General features: G+C 43.7%; 1 protein-coding gene across 10 annotated transcripts in view; it reads left to right on the plus strand.

Annotated features, from left to right (window-relative positions):
- The window catches only part of LOC147031767 (CLIP-associating protein 2-like), a 222,723-nt gene that overhangs the window by 144,569 nt on the left and 58,220 nt on the right, over positions 1-19,934 (plus strand). For 8 of the 10 annotated variants that reach the window (XM_085867107.1, XM_085867049.1, XM_085867058.1 and 5 more), the window contains 4 exons: positions 1,536-1,679; positions 2,336-2,445; positions 2,967-3,113; positions 18,773-18,893. In XM_085867107.1, the coding sequence (XP_085723233.1) occupies positions 1,536-1,679; positions 2,336-2,445; positions 2,967-3,113; positions 18,773-18,893 (522 nt within the window). The remainder of the gene's footprint in view (positions 1-1,535; positions 1,680-2,335; positions 2,446-2,966; positions 3,114-18,772; positions 18,894-19,934) is intronic. The other 2 variants (XM_085867090.1, XM_085867116.1) reach the window with 1 other exon arrangement.

Genomic DNA, 19,934 nt, shown 5'->3' on the forward strand with positions numbered 1-19,934 from the left:
AACTTTGAAGAACCTTTAAGACCCTAAGGACCGAAAAGTTCCAAACATTCCCAAAGTCCCAAAAAATCCCCAAGGACCAAAAAGTCCCCAAGGACCCAAAAGTTCACATGGATGCAAAAGTACCAAAAAGCCCCCGAGGACCCAAACACCCCAAAAATCCCCGAGGACCCAAAAGTCCAGAAAAGTCCCTGAGGACCCAAAAGCTCTTGAGTACCAAAAATACCCAAAAGTCCCTGATGAGCCAAAAAGTTCCCAAGAACCCAAAAGTCTCAAAGTTCCCGAGGACCCAAAAGTTCCAGAGGACTGAAAAGACCCAAAGACCCCTAAGACTAGATCCTGTAGATCCTGTAGACCCTTTAAGACTCGACTATACTACAAAAAAAATACGTTAGAATTCTCATGTTTTTAACGCACGTCATGTTAAGGTATATGAAGCAGCTGAATACGTCCCACCACATCATGGCATTCTAATTGCAAAATATATGACAAAAACAATGATAACTTTGCAACATCTAATAAATAACATTCATTGGATGTCTGTCTGTCTGTCTGTCTGTCTGTCTCTGTCTGTTCGCATTTTTATCAAGGACTGCTGGACGGACAACCACCAAATTTGGCACACAGACTAAGTCCAACCCAGGGGTTGTCCAAAGTGTATTTTCATCCACAACCTCAGCCTTTAAACACCCCGAAGAACCATAAGACCTTTTTTTTTTACATGCTTGAGAGATTAGACTACATGCATGAGAGAAGACTATTTACATGCTTGAGAGAAGAATTTATGCATGCTTGTGAGTTAAGACCCTTAGGACCATTGAAGTCCCCAAACACAATTGAGACACTATAAAACCCTGAATACCCCAAAGACCCTTTGGACCCCAAAGATGGTTAAGATCCCAAAGACTCTTGAAGACCCTTTGAGACCCTCAAGTCTTTCGAAGATCCTTAAGACCCCTCAGAGCCAGAAGACCTCAAAGACCCTTAAGAACTGAAAGACCCTTTAACACCCCAAGACCCTTAAGACCACTTTACCCACTGGTATTCTGGCTCTCCTGCTCCCTGCAGTTCCCCACCCCATCGGTTCTCCTGCCCCTGAGCCGCCTGCCCCATTCTCAGCCCTGCCGGGTCTCATGCTTCTCCCACTTCTCAATAACACCCCCTCCCCCTCCCAGGCAATGCCAGGTAACGCTGCTAGTATTAAATAGTGTTTTCTCTGGAGCCACTTAATCGATCGACGTGTAACTTCACAATTATGGTTGAGTAGTCATGGGGAATACATCTTTTAAATTTCAATTTGATCGGACGCATGGTTTGGCAGCCAGAATTATTTAACCTTTTGAATATGGGTTCAGGGATTGAAATCAAACTTGGTCCAAGTATGTGTAATGATCAAATAATGTGCGCAGTGGCATATCTGATGACGTCGAAGAATGCCCTTATAGTTTTTAACGTATCATGACTTCTTTTTTTTTTTTTTCAAGTTCAAATTTTATACTTTTTGCATTTTAAAAATATACTTCACAATTGTCTTGCAGGCTGCTCAGGCTGTTTTGGTTGCCTTGTTTGAGCTTAATCCTTCAGAGTTCACTATGCTTCTCGGAGCCTTGCCCAAAACCTTTCAGGATGGAGCAACACGCTTGCTGCACACACACCTAAAGGCTCCTGTGAAGACTAACACTGTGAGCTCATTTCTTTGTGCACTTCGTTCATATTCAGTCATGCAGTGATGTTTATTATTAACTGATGGAAATGGCAGTGTGATCTATCAACCTTTTGGCAATGCCAGAGACACTGCCATTCCAAATGGTTGGTTATGTTTTTCTATGCAATTAAAGGTTAAAAATAATATTTATCATTACCTCCACCACCAAAGGTGGATGGAGGATATGTTTTTCCCTGTCTGTTTTTTTGTGAGCACGATATCTCAAAAGGTTATGGACAGATTCGTACGAAACTTGGTGGACAGGTTGGTGTATGTCAAGGATTAATTGATTCAATTTTGGTGAAGATCCAGATACTAAAAATTTTAAGTGATTCTTCACCATTGAGAGATGGGGCCAAAACGATATACTGTATAGCACAATATCACAAAACGTTGTGGACGGATTATGACAAAACTTGGTGGATGAGTTGAGTAGATGACAAGAACAAGTTGATTCGATTTTGGTGAAATCTGGATTGAGATCTGACCTATCAGTGTCCTTCTAGTTTTTAACGTATCATGACTTCTTTTTTTTTTTCACTGATATAAAACGTATCAGTGGGATTACTGTATTGTATACTATTAATTGTGTTCTCCAAGTTGTAATCTCATCTCTTTCCTGCTTGTTACCAGATGTCCAGTAGTGGCTCTTTACGTGGCCCCATCCGCTCTCCAGCCAGCCGTGGTAGCCCTGTCACCTCACCATCTGCCTCGGCCTCTTCACAGTGTACTTCATCACCAGGGTAGGTTCTCCATCATGGGAGCATCCATAATGTATGAATCTTTTTTTGGGGGTGGGGGAGACTCTATAGTTTTATGCTTTTGATCAATGAGGTTATTGATTTTTTTTTAATGTACTGTACTGTACTGTACTGTACTGTACTGTAGTGTGTGTGTCTGTGTTTGTGTGTGTGTGTGTATATATATATATATATATATATATATATATATATATATATATATATATATATATATATATATATATATATATACATACTGTACATACATATATACATCCATACATACATACATCCTGTTACGGATCTGGAAACAATAAGCATTCAACATACAGATGTCCCAAAAGTCAGTTATGTCGTTAAGTATGTGTGTAGTCAGATCCTCTTCGTTTGTCTAGTGGGAGAATCAAAGGCGTGCGTTGCGATTTCTTTTAGTTAGGTTATTACATCCAACAAGCCATCTAACAACCATCCCATCTGCATGACCCCTCGGCCCATTACGATCCATGGTACCATCGCGCCTGCAGCCCTCAGTTCGCGGGCCACAGCGCACCTTTGCCTGAGACCGATTCCCGAGGATGTTCGAGGCAGTTTCACCACCACGACCTTTCTCGAACACGTGCGGAGGGGAGGGTCGGCTTTCTCCAAACAAGGCCGAAACCCCGCCCGGAAAGGTATGCCATGGGACCCTGTCCAATCAAAGGCAGACAGCGAGGTGTGTTAACCAAGGCCCCTTCCCGCTGAGCGAGGTCCATAAAAATTCCCGAGCACTCTCTGAGAGCAGAGTTTTGGTGGGTTTTTGCTGTCACAAAAGGGGTTTTGCTGTTACGAAGGGGTTATGAAGGTTGTTACGAAGGGGTGGTAACAGTGGTTGTTACAAGGGCTGTCACGAGGGTTGAGCAGAAGGTCATTGAAGCAGCGAACGCGTCTCTGCTGGCCCTCTACAAGGAAGGGAAGAGCGACTCTGACCCCCTCCGTGGGCCCCGGCCATTCACCACCCGAGCTCCGACATGAACCTCGAGTCCCACACGTGCGACTGGGGACTAAACTAGCGACCATTGTCAGGTGCCGCAGCACGGAGTACCCCCTTTCTCCGATGGCCAGGTACCCATCCGAACTGTGACCCCCAGCTTGTCTCTCCCCGGCTGCGAGTGTCCAATAAAGAACTCTGGGTTTCTTTTCATTTGTGTGTGTCTGCGTGTGGGCCCGTCTTTAAGTAGAACTGAATAAGTGTTTTGGGATCATTGTAAATATTCCTTGCTTGCATATTCGCGTTAAGTCTTGCTTTGTGTCTTCATTTACTCGAAATAAATCATCACAGAAATGTTCCCAGTCCGTTTCCGTCCTTTCTTGAATTGGTCCAGCATGGTTTGGATCTGAGTTTAGGCAGGGTTTTATCCCCGGGAAATCAGACAATTGTAGCCGGGATGTCCTGGGTAGGCCTGCTCGACTGCATTTGAGCCGGAAAGGTGGGTGGCAGAGTGGAAGTCGGTAGGTGTAATTTTACCGCTGCCGGTAGAGTGAATCCGGTTTGCCAGGCGTTCCGAGGGCGTGCATCCCCGGTAGCCGAGACCTCGTGGTTACTTAGGTACATTGGATCTAGACAAAATAACCAACCCTACACCACGTGGTTGAAATATTGGCGACGACGGTCGGTTAAACAACTCGCCGGCTTGCGGAGTTATCCGAGCAACGGCCTACAATTCAGGGGAGTTTGGTGGGAGACGACGCAAGTTTTCCCCAGCTAGTGGTCGTTCTTGCCACCGATCCCCGGCCCACAACAATACCTATATGCCTGGTGTTTGCTTAATGGTTAGGGTGGTGGGCTTAGGATCCTAGGATCCTCAGTTCAAATCCCCCTTGGCTGTTGAATTAATACCAGGTGGGGTTGACTCTGTCTGTCATCCTTCCGAGGTCGGCAAAATGAGTGCTCGCTTGCTGGTATCCTGTGTCGGAGTAGTGACCCATCCAGGTTTGTGCCCAATAGCCAAGGACACTGCTTTGGCAGCACCAACGCTCTGCACAGAGTGTGGTCCGAATGGATGGATGGATATATCTATATATTTTTTGCTTGTGTTTTTTTTTTTTTTTTTTTTTTTTTTTTACAGGAGCGAGGCTCATGGAAGAGCAAGTGGAACTGACAGTGGGACAAACATGAAGGGAGTGAACAAAGAGAAGCAGGAGGAGGGGAGGAAACACTGAAATTAGCAAGTAAGATCATTGGGTTAGGAAAGGTTAATTGAGTCATGAAGATCATAGGACAGAATTGGGAATGATGAGGGATGGCAATGCACTGCATGGTTGAAGTCCTGGAGTGAACAGTGAGACAGAACCACCTCTGGAAGGTGGTTACATGGACAGGAAAAGTGAGCAATAATGCATAGAGGTGTGTAGTCAGCCTGGATACTTTAACGAGGAGGGGGTTGCTCATAGAACGCATGCATTTTGGCGTAGATATGGAGGGTCAGAGGACTGAGAGAGCAGACAGAGCAATATTGGAGAATAGACTGGAGATAACAAAGACCACCAACCTTCCTGCGATGTGAAAGCATCAGACACTGTGCTTTGGTCTCTTCATGGGAGCTTTATATTCCTTTGCAACAAAACACAATTGTCATCAACTTAGAAACTCATGCTTTGAATGAAAAGGCTCAACCCAAAAGGTTTTCAAATGACATTTTCCATTAAAATTAACTATCAGATCTTCAGATCCACATGTTAATATGACCAAGGTATGGAGCCATCTACGTATTGTGCGGCTAAATTTTTGCCCACAGAACTTACTTTCCAATGCCACACCTCCCCCCACCTTGGGCACTTTTCCATATAGAGTGGCTTGCAAAAGTATTCACCCCCTACCAATAATGCCACATTTTAATGAATTAAAAAATATGTAGAAATAATTTTTCGAAATTAACTTTTTTATTCATAACTGAGCAGATCAAACAAAACACTGTTACAGTTGGAGGAGGTTACATGTCAGGAATACCTGCAAAAAACATGTACAAGTCAAAATTCACAGGTTGTAAAGGTATTGTCATTTAGGTCAGTACTTGGTGAAAGCACCTTTTGCAGCAATGACTGCTATGAGACTTTTTGGTTAGATCTCTACCAGCTTTGCATAGGAAGATAGTGAAATCTTTGTCCATTCTTCAGGTGAAAATTGCTCTATTTCTGCCAAATTTGATGGGGATCGTCGATGGACAACAATCTTCAAGTCTCACCAAAAATGTTCAATTGGGTTCAAGTCAGGACTTTGACTGAGTCACTCAAGAACATTTCTTTTCTTCTTATTCAGCCACTCCAGTGTGGCTTTAGCTTTGTGCTTCGGATCATTGACCTGCTGAAATGTGAATCTCCGACCCAGTTTCAGATACATGGCTGACTCAAGCAAGTTTCCATAAAGGATTTTCCTCTACTTTGCACCATCCATTGTTCCTTCTATCTTGATAAGCTTGCTAGGCCCTGCTGATGAAAAGCAGCTCCATAACGTGATGCTGCCACCACCATGCTTGACGGTTGGGATGGGGTTGACTGGATGAGGTGCAATGTTCGGCTTGTGCCAGACCTAACGCTTTGAATTTATACAAAAAAGTTCAATTTTTGTCTCGTCCGACAACAAAACATTCGTCAATGTGACTGCAGTATCATTAAGATGCTTTTTCGCAAACTCCATATGAGCTTCTAGATGCGTCTTTTTCAGTAATGGCTTCATTTGGCAAAGGGTTTGAATACTTACGCAACTGCGAATCATCTGATTTTTTTTCCCTGTTAATTTAATTTATTCACATTTTATCTGGATTGTTTTTTTTCGATTTATCACGTTGGAGTAGTTTGTGAACACTCTACATATTAACTTTAATTTGAAAGCATCATGAAATATGTTCAGGTGGCATCAAAATGTGAAAACTGTGGAGAAAGGTGAATACTTTTGCAGGCCACTGTGCAAGTTTCTGTTGGAATTGTGACTTGGTCACTTCAGACTCTGGTTGTTTGCTTACTTCAAAGCGAATTGATGGAAATTTAGACAATGTATAATGGTCTATGTAATCAACGCAAAGAGGTGATTGAATGCAATGAAAGTGATCAAAGATGAAGGCAATTACACATCTATCTTGTGATGTGCCTTCCTTGCTTCATATTGTTGGTATAATTATTACTTCCTGCAGAGGGTGTGATGTGATTTTTTTTTTTGTCTACCATGATTTCTACCATGGCCATGATGATGTGATCCAAACATTTAAGGTGCTACACGAAATCGACCGGATGAGACCGCAACATTTCTTTACTCCGGCTCAATACCCTTCAAAGTGGGGCCACTCCCTTAAACACTCCCTTATGCTGAGGTGTAAGTGAGACATGAGGAAATATTTCTTCAATCAGAGGGTAGTCAAAGACTGGAACAGTCTTCCCCGAAATGTTGTGGATGATCAGTCTGTTGAAGCTTTTAAACAGGGTCTAGACAAGGTTTGGTGGGATGAGCGTTTCCACATGCACTGACCGTCACCCAATCACGAGCACTCCATCCTGCACCAACCACCAAATTAGCCAAGTACCATCCATAGTGCAGACCGGAATATCTACAGGACTACCTTCACTTACGTAGACAATATGATGATGATGATGATGGTGATGACACAGGAAGAGAGTCCATATGTCATCTTGTGTCAAAGTTTCTTTACACAAGTATCACACAAAATGATGACTTCTTTTCAGTTGTAATCTATAATAATAAATGTCAAAGTGTGTGTGTGTGTGTGTGTGTGTGTGTGTGTGTGTGTGTGTGTGTGTGTGTGTGTGTGTGTGTCCGTGTGTGTGTCCTCCATAACTCCAAAACCATGAAACATAGCAGCCTGAAACTTTGCGTGCATACGAAGGGAACTCCGACGGAGTGTATGAGTGAAAATTGGGTGTTTGGGTTAATTAAAACACACCTTTGAAGATGATGAATGGCCTTATTTAATTATATCCTTTCTCAAGCACATCCTCTGACACCTCGTTCTCCCTCGATAGGGGTCTTAACTCGCCATTTATTTTGTCCTGCTCACCAATCCCTTGACTTGGAACAGGCCGCAATGATTTATTAATGATAGTTTGCTTTTCAATTTCCTCATTCATATCATTGAATGCCTGATCATCATACCTACGAATCCCTGGATATATTTCGATGCTTATAAATGCCCAGAGACGCCAGCGTCTATGGCTTTATTTCATTTCCACACATGCTATAACCTCTAGAATCTCTTAAACTAAGCCAAATTGAAAGATTTAAGCTCCAGAATTTAACTGAGCAGCAGTTCTGACTGCTAAAAAAACAAAAACTGTTCTTTTGTCCAATTTGGACATCACTTGACATTCCGGACGCATGGTGTTTATATGACTGATCGCGTGATCGGCGATCATTAATGTCTTGCCAAGCCAGCCATTCCTTATCCACCGTTTTGTTGGAGTGCCTTCTTGAGTGCTTAAGCCACTTGGTGAGCGCTCTCCAAGTTGCTTTGGTTGTTTTGGTAAAAGTACCTGTGCTTTCAATATAACACATTGATTGGACGTATATTTCCACCTGTGTTGGATCCTGCGGAGCCGTGCGGTGTCTCAGGAGGTATGTCATCCCTGAAAAATGTGTAATTTTATTTTTAGACAACATCGCTTTGTTTAACCTTTTTGTGTGATCTGCTTTCATAATCCACCCCTCACTTCAACATTGATCCATATAAAAAAGCAAGGTCTATCGACTTCGTGTTTGCCATGTTTGTCCGAGCTGTGAAGACATAGACCGAGATTTTGCGTTCTGTGGCTTGATATGTTTTTGAATTGAATTTCACGAATTTTCCACTTGAATTCCTCCTTCAAAAAACTCTGTTTATAGGTGAATATTTGTGTTTGTCGTTCGTGTGTGTGTGTGTGTGTGTGTGTGTGTGTGTGTGTGTGTGTGTGTGTGTGTGTGTGTGTGTGTGTGTGTGTGTGTGTGTGTGTGTGTGTGTGTGTGTGTGTGTGTGTGTGTGTGTGTGTGTGTGTGTGTGTATATATATATGAACTGTATTGCCACAGTGGCACTTGGCACCATTGTGTATGTTGTTGGTTTTCATCTCCATATGCGGGTTTCAGAAGGTAGAACGGAGTCCTCTCAGGTCTCGAAGCATCCACCTCCGTTTCGGAAAGGGCGGTCATGAATCATGGACCAATGTGTGAAGTTTTGTTCTCAAGGTATTGTTCTGAGGGCTCTTTTCAGGATCGTCACTGAGCCCCAGATAGCTTCCAACTGCAGCTCGTTTGCAGTAATATTCCTCGGGATGGTTTGTAAGAGCTCTGTCAGGTTCTTCTGCATCATTCCCATTGCTCCAATGATCACTGGTATAATTTTAGTGTTCTTAAACTTCCAGGATCTTTTCACTTCATTTTTGAGATCCTGGTATTTGGGCATTTTCTTGAGTTCTGCATTGTTTCGACCAAAATCGCTGGGAACTGACAACTCAATTAGTGTTCGTGCGTGTGTGTGTATGTGTACGTGCGCACATGCATGTGTGTGTGTGTCGTCATTAAGCATAACATTCCGGTTCTGGTTCTTGAGTTTTTGAGCGACTTCCGGTTCTGGTTTTTGAGCAACGTTGGTGGTTCTCTTCAGGGTCTCTGCCAACTTTCTCAAAGATAAGTTTTTCCAGTCATTTTTTGTCACGTTTTTACTGTGTGTTCCCAGTTCAGTTTTGTTTTAAAACGTGTGCTATTCGGTGAGTATTCGTTGGTCTTTTCCATATTTAGTCCATGAGCTGAGATGGAAATTGGTACCATCTTGAGGGACCAGAAAAAAGTGATATGACCGATTGAAGACACAAATGCAGATAACAAAACAGCATGATGGACCTTTCAGTAGAGTAGCTCAAGTTAATTATCTCCAATTTTCTGTTTTAGACCATTAATCGCTCGGACGGCGCTTTTGCGCACAAGATTTAAGGGTGTGTGGTCAGTTTGTGCCACGTATCCTTATTCTTCCACATCATATAGCATACTCCCACATATCATTGGAAAGCCGACTTAATTTCCTATCCATTGGTATATAGTATGTGACTATAGGTTAAATGATAAGCATTTCATAGGCTATAACATGCTTCGCTAAATAATCACGCAAGGAAAATTTGAGAGCAAAAACGATCATTAAAAGTTTACTTGTTCATAAATCATAACATTCTAGTACATGGATATAGCCAATGTTATTTCTTCTATATAGAGTGATATCTTAATATTATTTCAGGACGTCTGACGGCTTTCTGTGATCATTATTAGACAAGTTATAGCGTTTTTCATGTTAAAACCCCTTGTGTAAAGAGTGCTTTTGTGCATCGACTCCAAGGCCATAATACCTGGCCTTTATCCGAGCATCGAGGGAAGGAAACTGGGTTCTACATTTGGCTGCTATCTGAAGTATCATTCCTTGGTGCTTTGCATATGACAGGCTGAACTATGCCAAGTATCTACCAGTCTATTACTGCCAAATGACCAGGCTCTCTGAGATGCACCCAGAGGTTCATCAGCACATGCTAGAAGGAGGTTTCTCAGTACAATTAGGTGCAACCAATACATTTGGTAGACTTCCTGTTGACCAGACCATTGAAGAAAAAGTCAACAAGGACACAGACAGCTGGAGGCACAAAGTGATTCAGCTTGAAGCCTGCTGCTGTTAGCAGGTACTATGTCACAGCAGAATATAGAAGTACCTGTCTTAAACAAATGAGACTGATAATAGATGATAGCTGCAGCAAAAGAATGGTTCACACAGATTTGTCGGCTTCAAGAATGCTCAAGGATGAGACTGATGTTGACAGTTTGGTTTATCTGAGGGAAGACACCTGGACAAACCCATTCAGTCAAAAATTTTCAGAGCTGATAAGCATCTCAACTGGTGCTTGTGTTCCCAGAAGTTGCCAATGATATTTTGACTGCTCACAAGAAAGGGGATGCAGCATATACAGATGATCAAATACAGCGTATTGAAGGACGAGAAAAACCATTCTTTGACAGATTGCCAAAGATGCAGTTGAAGACATTTGATAATGGCCACAAAAGGATCAGCAGAAAACTACCTAACAAGGAGCAAGTCCTCAAAAGTGACAATAAACTGTTTGGACAGATGATACTCGTAGCTTCCAGCAGAAAGTTGAACATGAATGATGTACTGAAACACCCCCGAGGCCCCCTTCCTTCGTCCTTGGCCAACTCTGATGGTACTATGAAGAAAACCAACAAAGCAGCCCTTGCCAGAAAGCTTGAAAGTAAGTTCTCTGCTGCGGAAAACGTCCAACACCCCTCAGCGTGTATCATTGATGGCATGAGTATTGTATAGAAGCTGAAAGGGGAGAGTCTCACTTTTGATGAAGTGGCTGATATGCTTCTTTCAGCTGTGCTGAATACATCAGCAAGTAGCAAACAGGGTTGATGTAGTATTCGACGTCTACAAACGGATATCTATAAAAGATGCAGAAAGGGCCCTGAGGTCGACTGATGGAGGTATCCGCTTCACAAACGTAGCACGCAGTCACCGAATATACCAATGGAGGTGTCTTCTGTCTTGCGACATCAGCAAGACGAAGCTGATCAAATTCGTCACAGAGCCCGACAGAATAAGACTTAAAGACAAGGTCCTTCATGTCACATGTGAGGATATCTGCACCTAGATCACCCGTGAGGCTGTAGTTGAAGTTGACGAGCTCCGTTCACCTCACGAGGAAGCAGACACATGCTTGCTACGACACTGTAAGCCTGCATCGTCAAGTTTCCATTCTGTGATAGTAGCTTCAGAAGACACAGACGTTATGGTGTGATGTCTGGCTTTTCATGATGACATAGACTGTAATCTGTTCATCCGATGTGGATCATCAATCCACACCAGACTTGTTGACATAACAAAAGTTGCTCGTGCTCTTGGCAGAAACATCTGTAAAGCTTTATTGGGATTGCATTCCTACACAGGCTGCGACACAGTAAGCGCTTTCAGTGGCCGTGGAAAGGTGACAGGACTCAAACTCCTCATCAACAATCCAAGGTTTCAGACAACTTTCAGTGACTTAGGGAAAGACTGGACACGACAGGATGATCTCTTCCATGTGCTTGAGGAATTCACTTGCAAGCTGTACATGTCTCAAACTGAAATCACAGAAGTTAACGAGATGCAGTTTCAGTTGTTCCGTGCTAACAATGGTGATATCCAGTCAGGACAACTCCCTCCTTGTCAGGATTGTTTGAAGCTTCATGCTACCAGAGCATGTTACCAAGCAGCCATTTGGCACCATAGTCTTGAAGTAACTCCACGTGTACCCAGTCCACTTGACTGTAATGGTTGGGTATTGGATGACGATGGTAGACTTGGCATTGAATGGATGTCTGGTGCCCCAGCTCCTGATGTTGTTCTGGAATTTTTATCCTGCAAGTGTAAACGTGAGTGTAGGCGGCCATCATGCACATGCATGGTCAGTGGCCGAAGCTGCACAGCTGCTTGTGTTCTCCAGGAGTGTGCGAACATGAAGGTCCGAGATGAACAGTCGGACGGCAGCGTGGATCATGAGGACGATGACGACAGTGACGTTGACAATTGATACTCCATAATGCATATCTCTCAAATTATTTGTCATTGCCTGTTTCTGTTTAATGATTGCGTCGAATAGCTAGTTTTTTTTTTTCAACACTGTGGGATTAAAGATAACTCTGTGGCACATTCTGTTCAAAATTGTTCAAGAACTTCACAACATGTACTTTTTCTTCTGCTATTAAATTGACCATGTAGCATCTTTGAAACTATGTCAGATTAATTAATAAAACTTAGTATCCTTTTAATTTTGCAGTTTGGAAGTAAAATGCATGATTTGTGATATGGATGTGATTTAAATTTCCTTTCAAATTAAGTGCATTATATTTGAGTAATGACGCCACCAAATCATAAACGTGATAAATTTAGTGTATTTTGTGGATATACCCCTGCTACACATAAAGCTGTGTAAAATGCTTGAGCTACTCTACTCAGATATCCATCATGCAATTTTTGTGTTCCAGATACATCAACCTAACACAAAATCACAACAAACCTTGGTCCCTCAAGATGGTACCAATTGGCCAGAAATGGCCCTCTCCAGCTCATGGACTAATTGGGTTTCCTTGAGGTTTACCCTTCTTCCCGTCTGTGTGCACGATCATGTTTATTGTATTTTCTCCTTATTACCTTCAGTTTTTATTTTCTCCACAATCCCTCCATCACTCTTTCAATTGCTCCCAACTATCCCTCTGTTTCATGTCGAAAAATATTTTAAAATAAAATAAAATCTTTTCCCTTCTCATCTTATAACATTACATCCCGTAACCACGTGAATTCCGCTACCTTCTCTTCCTCTTCCTTCTCTTCTTTGCCATTCCACTTTTTCCAACCCTACTTTGATTGTGAAGGTATTCACCATACACCTTCATGACCTTTTCTTCAAACTCTTGCTCTGCCCCCCCCCTCCCCCACCTTCCATAATCTTCAAAAAAAAAGTTTTAAAATCTTTTACAATGTTTAAACTTCCTCTTTCTGCCCTGTTCTGCTTCTTCAAAAGCTTGAGTTCAATTTGACCTTTCATCCCATGTCTAAAAATTCCATCTGTTACAAGGTTTCCTTTCTCCATTCTCTTAATTTTCCTGAACTCCGTCCCTCCTCAAACATATTTAAATGTATCTCTTGACCTACAATTTTTTCAAATCCCACCTTACAATGCACGCTCATCTTCCATCAATCATTCTTTTTTTCCAACTTCAGTGCAAACTCACCCCACCTCCTCAAATCTACCTCCTCCTAACTCCTCCCATGATATACCCCCTCCTTACTCCTCCGTTTTTGCCCCTCCCATCCAACTTCATCTCTTAGCACCTCTCCACTGCCCTCTGCTTTCCTAACAGCTCCTCCTCTGGTATCCCAAACTGTATGGTTTTCAAACATGTGTGGGTTCCTTTCCAACCGAACAAATATCTCACTTTCTCATTCAGTACATGCCTCGATATCTCAAACATGCTCCTTCTTTTCTCTCATCACACCTCCGCTCTTCCCACCCCCTCAAATATTGTTCCTCCCCCACCTGGTCCCATCTTTACCATACCACTACCCAGTCTCATCCTTCCCCTCTCCCCACCCCTCCCTTCTCCCTCCACCCCAATGGCCGTGCCTACTCTCATCGTCTCCCCGCCCTCTTAAAGCTTCCCTCTCACCCCTCCCTCTCAAATCAGCTGCCTCCTCCCTCTCAAATCAGCTGCCTCCTCCCTCTTCAAAGGAAACTTCACTCTCTTCCCCTTCTCAGCTTCCCCTTTACCTTTCTCAAAAGTCCCCCCCACACTTTTCTCCCTCCATTTTACCCCTCACGGCCTCACCCTTCCTCCTCAATTCTCCCTGAAATCTCCCCCATGCCCCTCTCCTTCAAATCTCCCCCTCACCCCTCCCCTTCAAATCTCCCCCCTCACCCCACCCCTTCTCAAAGCTGCCTCCCTCTTCACATCCACAAAGCTGCCTTCTTTCTTCTGTCTTCTGTCTTCCAACTCAATCCTCCACCTCCGCCAATCTTTGACTTCTCTCTGCCCCCTCTCTTATTACTCCCCACTGTGCCTCATCCCATCACCACCAAGCCTTTTGTCCTCCTCATCCAGCCCTCTCCCATAGCTCTTCTGCAATATCCAACACACTGTCAACAACTCTCCCGACCTCCTCCTCCCTTCTCTCGTCCTACCCTCGCCATCTCCTCCCCTGCACCCAAAGCCTCCTCCCCACTCTCTGCCTTAACATTGTGGACCTCAAACATTCAGGGCCTAGGCTATAACCTGACTGATCTCTCAATACAGGTTGCCACTGACAAACCAGACACAATCTGCTTAACAGAAACTTTCCTCCTTCAAGATGCCACTGACTCCTTCGTTTCTCTCCCTGGTTACTCCCTCCTCCAGTATTACAGACCTGAGCCTCGTCCTGGCAGTGGAGTTGTTCTCTTTATCAAAAACTCTATTCCTCACTCTCCATGTACTGCCCTCACTCCACACCCACAGCAATACCTCTGGCTATGGCTTCCCCTCCACTCCCACCTCTTGTTTATATGTGTGTTGTTCCGTCCACCAAACAGTGATGACTCCATTCACATCTTGCTTGCCGAAAACATGGACCAACTTCTAGCTACTCATCCAAATTCTTTCTTCCTCATCTGTGGTGACTTAAATTGTCCATGCCAGTTGGCTGGGTGTGAGTACCTCTCACACCTGTCATGGCATTCTGCAAAGGACTAGTGCAACTCATTGTCAACTTCAACTGACACAATCTGTCAACTTGCTGACCCGGATCTCCAGCCAATGGTACCCCATCTCTTCTGGATTTGATTTTGACCAATTTCCCTGCTAATGTCTGCTGTTCTTCTACTTCAATCGGTTAATCTGACCATATGCTTGTTAAAGTGCTCATCTCTCTCACCATTAGAGAACCACTGCAGCACTGACGAGTCTGGCATTTCATTCAGGCCAACTGGTAGGGACTTCAAGCAGCCATCAAACTTCAAGACTGCTCTCCCATTTCTACTTTAACTCATCCTGTAAATTATTTCAAAGAAATTTGCTCTCTCTCTCATGCACACATTTATCCCATCTCGTATTCAGTTGGCCTACCCTTCCTCCTGCCTATGGTACACTGAAGCTTATGGTGAGGCAATTGTCCTAAAACAACTCGCCTTCTCCTCATGGAAGGGAAATTCAATGGAAGGCAATCTCAGTTCCTTTCTCAAAGCTCAGAACAAGTGTGTGTTTCTATCCTGAGGAGAGCCAGGAAACAACATCTTTCCAATCTCAAGTCAGAACTCTCAAACCTGTCTCCCTCCTCCAAATCCTGGTGGTGTCGAGTTTAGTCTGGTTCTGGTGTGTGTTCCCCCTCCATCCCCTCCCTTACCTCAAATGGCTGCACAGCTGACACAGCATGCGAAAAGGATGAATGCCTAAACTCTGTGTTTGCTTCTAAATCTTGTGTCCCAAACCCATCACTTTCTGTACCCACCCTGCCCAGTGACACCCCGTTGTTCCTGAACTCTGTGTCCTTTTCCTCTGACAAAGTGGAGAGCTTGCTGTCAAACTTTGACTCTGATTCTGCAACCAGTCCCGACGACATCAGTCCATGTGTCCGAAAAACCTGCTCTGCTGCTCTGGCTCACCCTCTCTCTGTACTATTCACTCTCTCATTTGCTCAAGGTCATCTGCCATCTGCTTGGAAGTCAGCAGGCATAACCACTCTGCATAAAAAGGTGCAAAAACAGATCACTGCAACTACAGACCAATCAGCCTTCTCACAATCATCAGCAAGGTTATGGAATCCATCATCACTTCTGACATTAAATCCTTCCTCTCCTCCAATGGCTTGATTTCCGATCATCAATTTGGTTTCAGACCAGGTCACTCTACCCTGGACATGCTGCTTCTGCTTTCGCAACAATTGATGGAGGTCTTGAATGCCAGACATGAGATCAGAGCCATCTCCCTAGACATATCGCGAGCTTTTGATACGGTCTGGCATCCCACACTGCTCACCAAACTCTCTTTATGGTATTCAAGGCAATCTCCACTCATGACTCACAGACTTCCTTTCCTGTCATAGTCAACACATGGCTCTTAATGGCTCTCTCTCTCTCATCTCTTCCTGTCCAGGCTGGAGTTCCTCAAGGCAGTGTTGTGGGCCCTGTTCTTTTTCTGGTTTTCATCAATGATCTCTCTGACTCTGGAAAATCCTCTTTATCTCTTTGCTGATGACTCCACCCTCTGCCGTCCCCATCTCTCATCCCTTAGATCGGTAGGCAGCAGCCTCTTCACTCTCTGCCGATCTGGATAGAATCACAAACTAGTCCAACATGTGGAACATGTCTTTCAATTCTGACAAATCTCACACTCACTTTGTCTCTCCAAACGGACCATCGAGAGACACCCTCCCCCCTCCCCCCATTCACTTTCTCAACAATCCTCTTGAAGTCCTTTCATTCAAACTTTTGGGCCTCACTATCTTCCATGATCGTTCCTGGGAAAGCCACATATCCAAGCTGGCCGCCAAAGTCTGTCGCCGACTGGGAATCCTCCGTCGTGCAAAGTCCTTCCTTGGCACGCCTGATCTCCAAACTACATACAAAACTTTTATCCGCAGCCTGATGGAGTACTGCTCTCCCCTCTAGGGTTGTGCTCTTGCCTCACACCTAACTCCGCTTCACGCTGTGGAAACCAAGGCATTTAGGATCATTGGTATCTCCCGTGATGAGGCTGAGTCTTTGGGTCTCTCACTATCTCACCACAGGCAGGTCGGTGGTCTTTCTGTCTTCTACCATCTCCTCTCCAGCCTTGCCCCCCCCCCATCTGTCTGTGGTCTGCCCCCCCTACATTTCCGCAGGGCACTCAAGGTCCGCCAAAAATACCCTTCTGGTGAAACTGCCAAAATCAAGAATCACTGCTGACCTTCATTCCTTCATTCCTCTTTTTTCCTCCCCCCTCCACTTTCTCTCTTTCTGTCCCCTCCCCACCCCCCCTTTTTTTCCTCATAAAATGCAGCATTCTTCTCCCACACCTCTGTTTCTCCCTCTCTCTTTCTCGCACCTCCCTTCCTTGCATCATTCCCTCCCCCATTCTGTGACAATGTTTGGTGAGGTGTCACTCTCCCCACCCCCACCCCACCTCCTCACTCTTCCCCACACTCCTCATCCCCCCTCCCCCACATTCTCTCTTACTTCCCCATCCCTTCTCTCCATCCTCTCTTCCTCCCCTTCCTCCTATCTCCCCTACCCTTCCCTCCTCTCCCCCTCCCCTTAATACCCCCGTCAGCGATGTGATGGGTTTAATTTGCCTGTTGTAAATAAGCGATCATTTCATGGGCTATCCTGTATTTCTGTACATTTTTGTTTTTTTTAACTTAGAATCTACATCAGTTAAGTAATTGTATTCTGCCATTATTGCATCACATAATATGGTTGACTTGGGCCCAAATATTATTCTCATCCATGACAACAGCTGTGACCAATATTTCTCACCTTTTGACCATACCTGCTTGCAGATGTGAAAACTAAATGAAAGCTTACTTGCCAGTTTGAATTCAAGCTCAGGTTTGCATAAGGGTGGGACAAAAATTGAGCCTCGCTTTTGCAGATTGAGATCTGAGATGAGATTTGAAAATGGAGCTCAATTCAGATTGACAGAGTCAAGGTAGCAGGACGTTCCAGAAGTGGGGTTTGCAGAAGAAGGCATGCACGTGAGAGCTCGTGATGCTTGTTCAAATAATTGTGAAAGGATGAGCTGTGGGTGGGGGTGAGGGAGGAGATTTATTACAGAGAAACAGAATAAAGGATTTGGAATATAAGAATGAGTATTTTCAAGAGTATCTGAGAGTGTACTGTGTTCCTTTCAAGAGATGCAAGAAGGGGGCAAGGAACGAGTCAAGCAAGAAGGCTGAAAAACGAATTGGGCAGAGGTGTTTCGAAATTATTTACAAGAAAAGAGTTAGCTGAGTTGAAGACCAGAGAGAAGATGATTGCATATATCAAAACGAGAGCAGTGAGTGAGGGAGCATTTGGTGAACTTTGTGAATGTTGTTTGGAGGGACAAGCAACTAGATCTAACCATTTGTAATTCTATAAATGTGTTGTGCAAAGAAAGGGAGAAATCAAATGTCAGTCCAAGGTTTGTTCCTCAAGGATGAACTTTCTTATATCCTTGATAGCGACAGACTACAACTCCGATCGATCTAAATATGCAAGTACATTATATGCCCTGCGCATGTAGCCTTTGTCAATGTAATCCATTCTTTTATGATTTTTTTGAATTGCAAGTGAAGTTTGTCTGCTCAAGCTAAACAGCCTTCTGTCACTTCATAGACAAGATGTTGACTTCTTATACAATTGAGTTTGATGTTCTGTCTGCAGTCGATTTATGTAAACTATTCTGAAGAAAATAAAATTATGAAAATGGTTTCTGTTTCCAGAACCTTAGAATTTAAACAAATTGGCATTCGATGTGCTACTTTAGTTGCTCCGTCTTGAATTTATAACCTTTTTCTTTACTTTTGCCAATATATATTTTATAGATGGCCATGCAGTGTATGAGGTTTAGCAGAGTTAATTAACTAATGCTTCATACCAAATGGAAAAATATTATTTTGTATCTGTTAAAGAATATCTGCTTGACATACTTAGAGATTCATCACTCTGAAGATGCATCATTAAAACTAAAACATGAAGAAAGCTTTGGGCAGCTCAAAATCTTCCCTTTTCCTATGACTTGTCTCAGTGGTGGGTATACAGCTCCATAGGTATGTGATGTGCCACAGGGAGGCAGATGGAGAACCAAGTGAGGATTTCTACCGCTCTTTACGTGGAGTCTCACAAGCAATCCAGAGCTTCAGCTTTCGCAGCCAGGAGGATCTAACTGACTCGGGTACAAGCAAACAGGTATGCGCCCTCAATGCGGGATTCTCATTCTGACGTACCATACTCTGTTACAAAGTGTCATTGCTGCCAAAGCAGTTTCTTGGCAAGGGTTATACTGGTTGGTTTTCCATCCCTCTCCCAGCAGTAGTTGGGGTACGAATTTGGAACCTGGCCAAGATGCCGGGGATAGCTCTCCTACTCTTCCCGAAGGACACCGTGGGAGCTTTAACATCCACCAAGTAATGCCGGCAGACAGGGCATCCAGTTTAATGTCAATTCGAGGGACAGCACACATATCGATGAAACACCAGGATGATGGGTTATAACTGGGCCGATATGCTCGCCCAGGCTAGATAGCTTAGAGGCGAGTGGGCATAGTGCATATCTCTAGGCCATCCTGCCAACTTTTCTCGAGTTTTCAGGTCCTTAAATAATTAGGTGGTTTAGCCTGCCATTGTGAAAGGCAAGGCACTATCTAATAGCTTGTTTTCACTGGCCAGGATATACAGTAATGCCGTAGAGCTGCAAGCATAAATATGTAAAGCATTAGAGCTACAGTAGAGATAAGGCAAAAGCAATAATAGATGGCACCTGTGATTGAGAAAAGCTTCCAATGGCTCTGAGTAAAAGATTTGGCTGCACTGTGACAAAGTAACTGCAATCATCTTTGCGAGCACATACCTCTGCCAGGCTGAACATTTTATGTTTTGTATCCCACTGATAGGCCGGATCTGGATATTCACCAAAATGGAAACAATTTGTCATTGTAACACACCCAGCCTGTCCAGCAAGTTTTGTCCGAATCCATCCATAACTATTTGAGAAAATGTGCTATGTATCGTTTTTGGCACCATCTCTCAATGGTGAAGAATGACTGAGCAGATTCTAATATTTGGATCAAGATCTTCACCAAACTTGAATCAAGTTGTCCTTGTCACACACCCAACCTGTCCTTCAAGTTTCATCCAAAACATTTTGAGATATGCTCACAGACAGTCAAACAGTGGTGAAAACATAACCTCCATCCACCTTTGGTGGCAAGATGTAATGATAAGAATTGCT

This window comes from Eptatretus burgeri, chromosome 2, assembly GCF_056783735.1.
Source record: "Eptatretus burgeri isolate ZD-2024b chromosome 2, Ebu_testis_v1, whole genome shotgun sequence".
Lineage (NCBI taxonomy): Eukaryota > Metazoa > Chordata > Myxini > Myxiniformes > Myxinidae > Eptatretus > Eptatretus burgeri.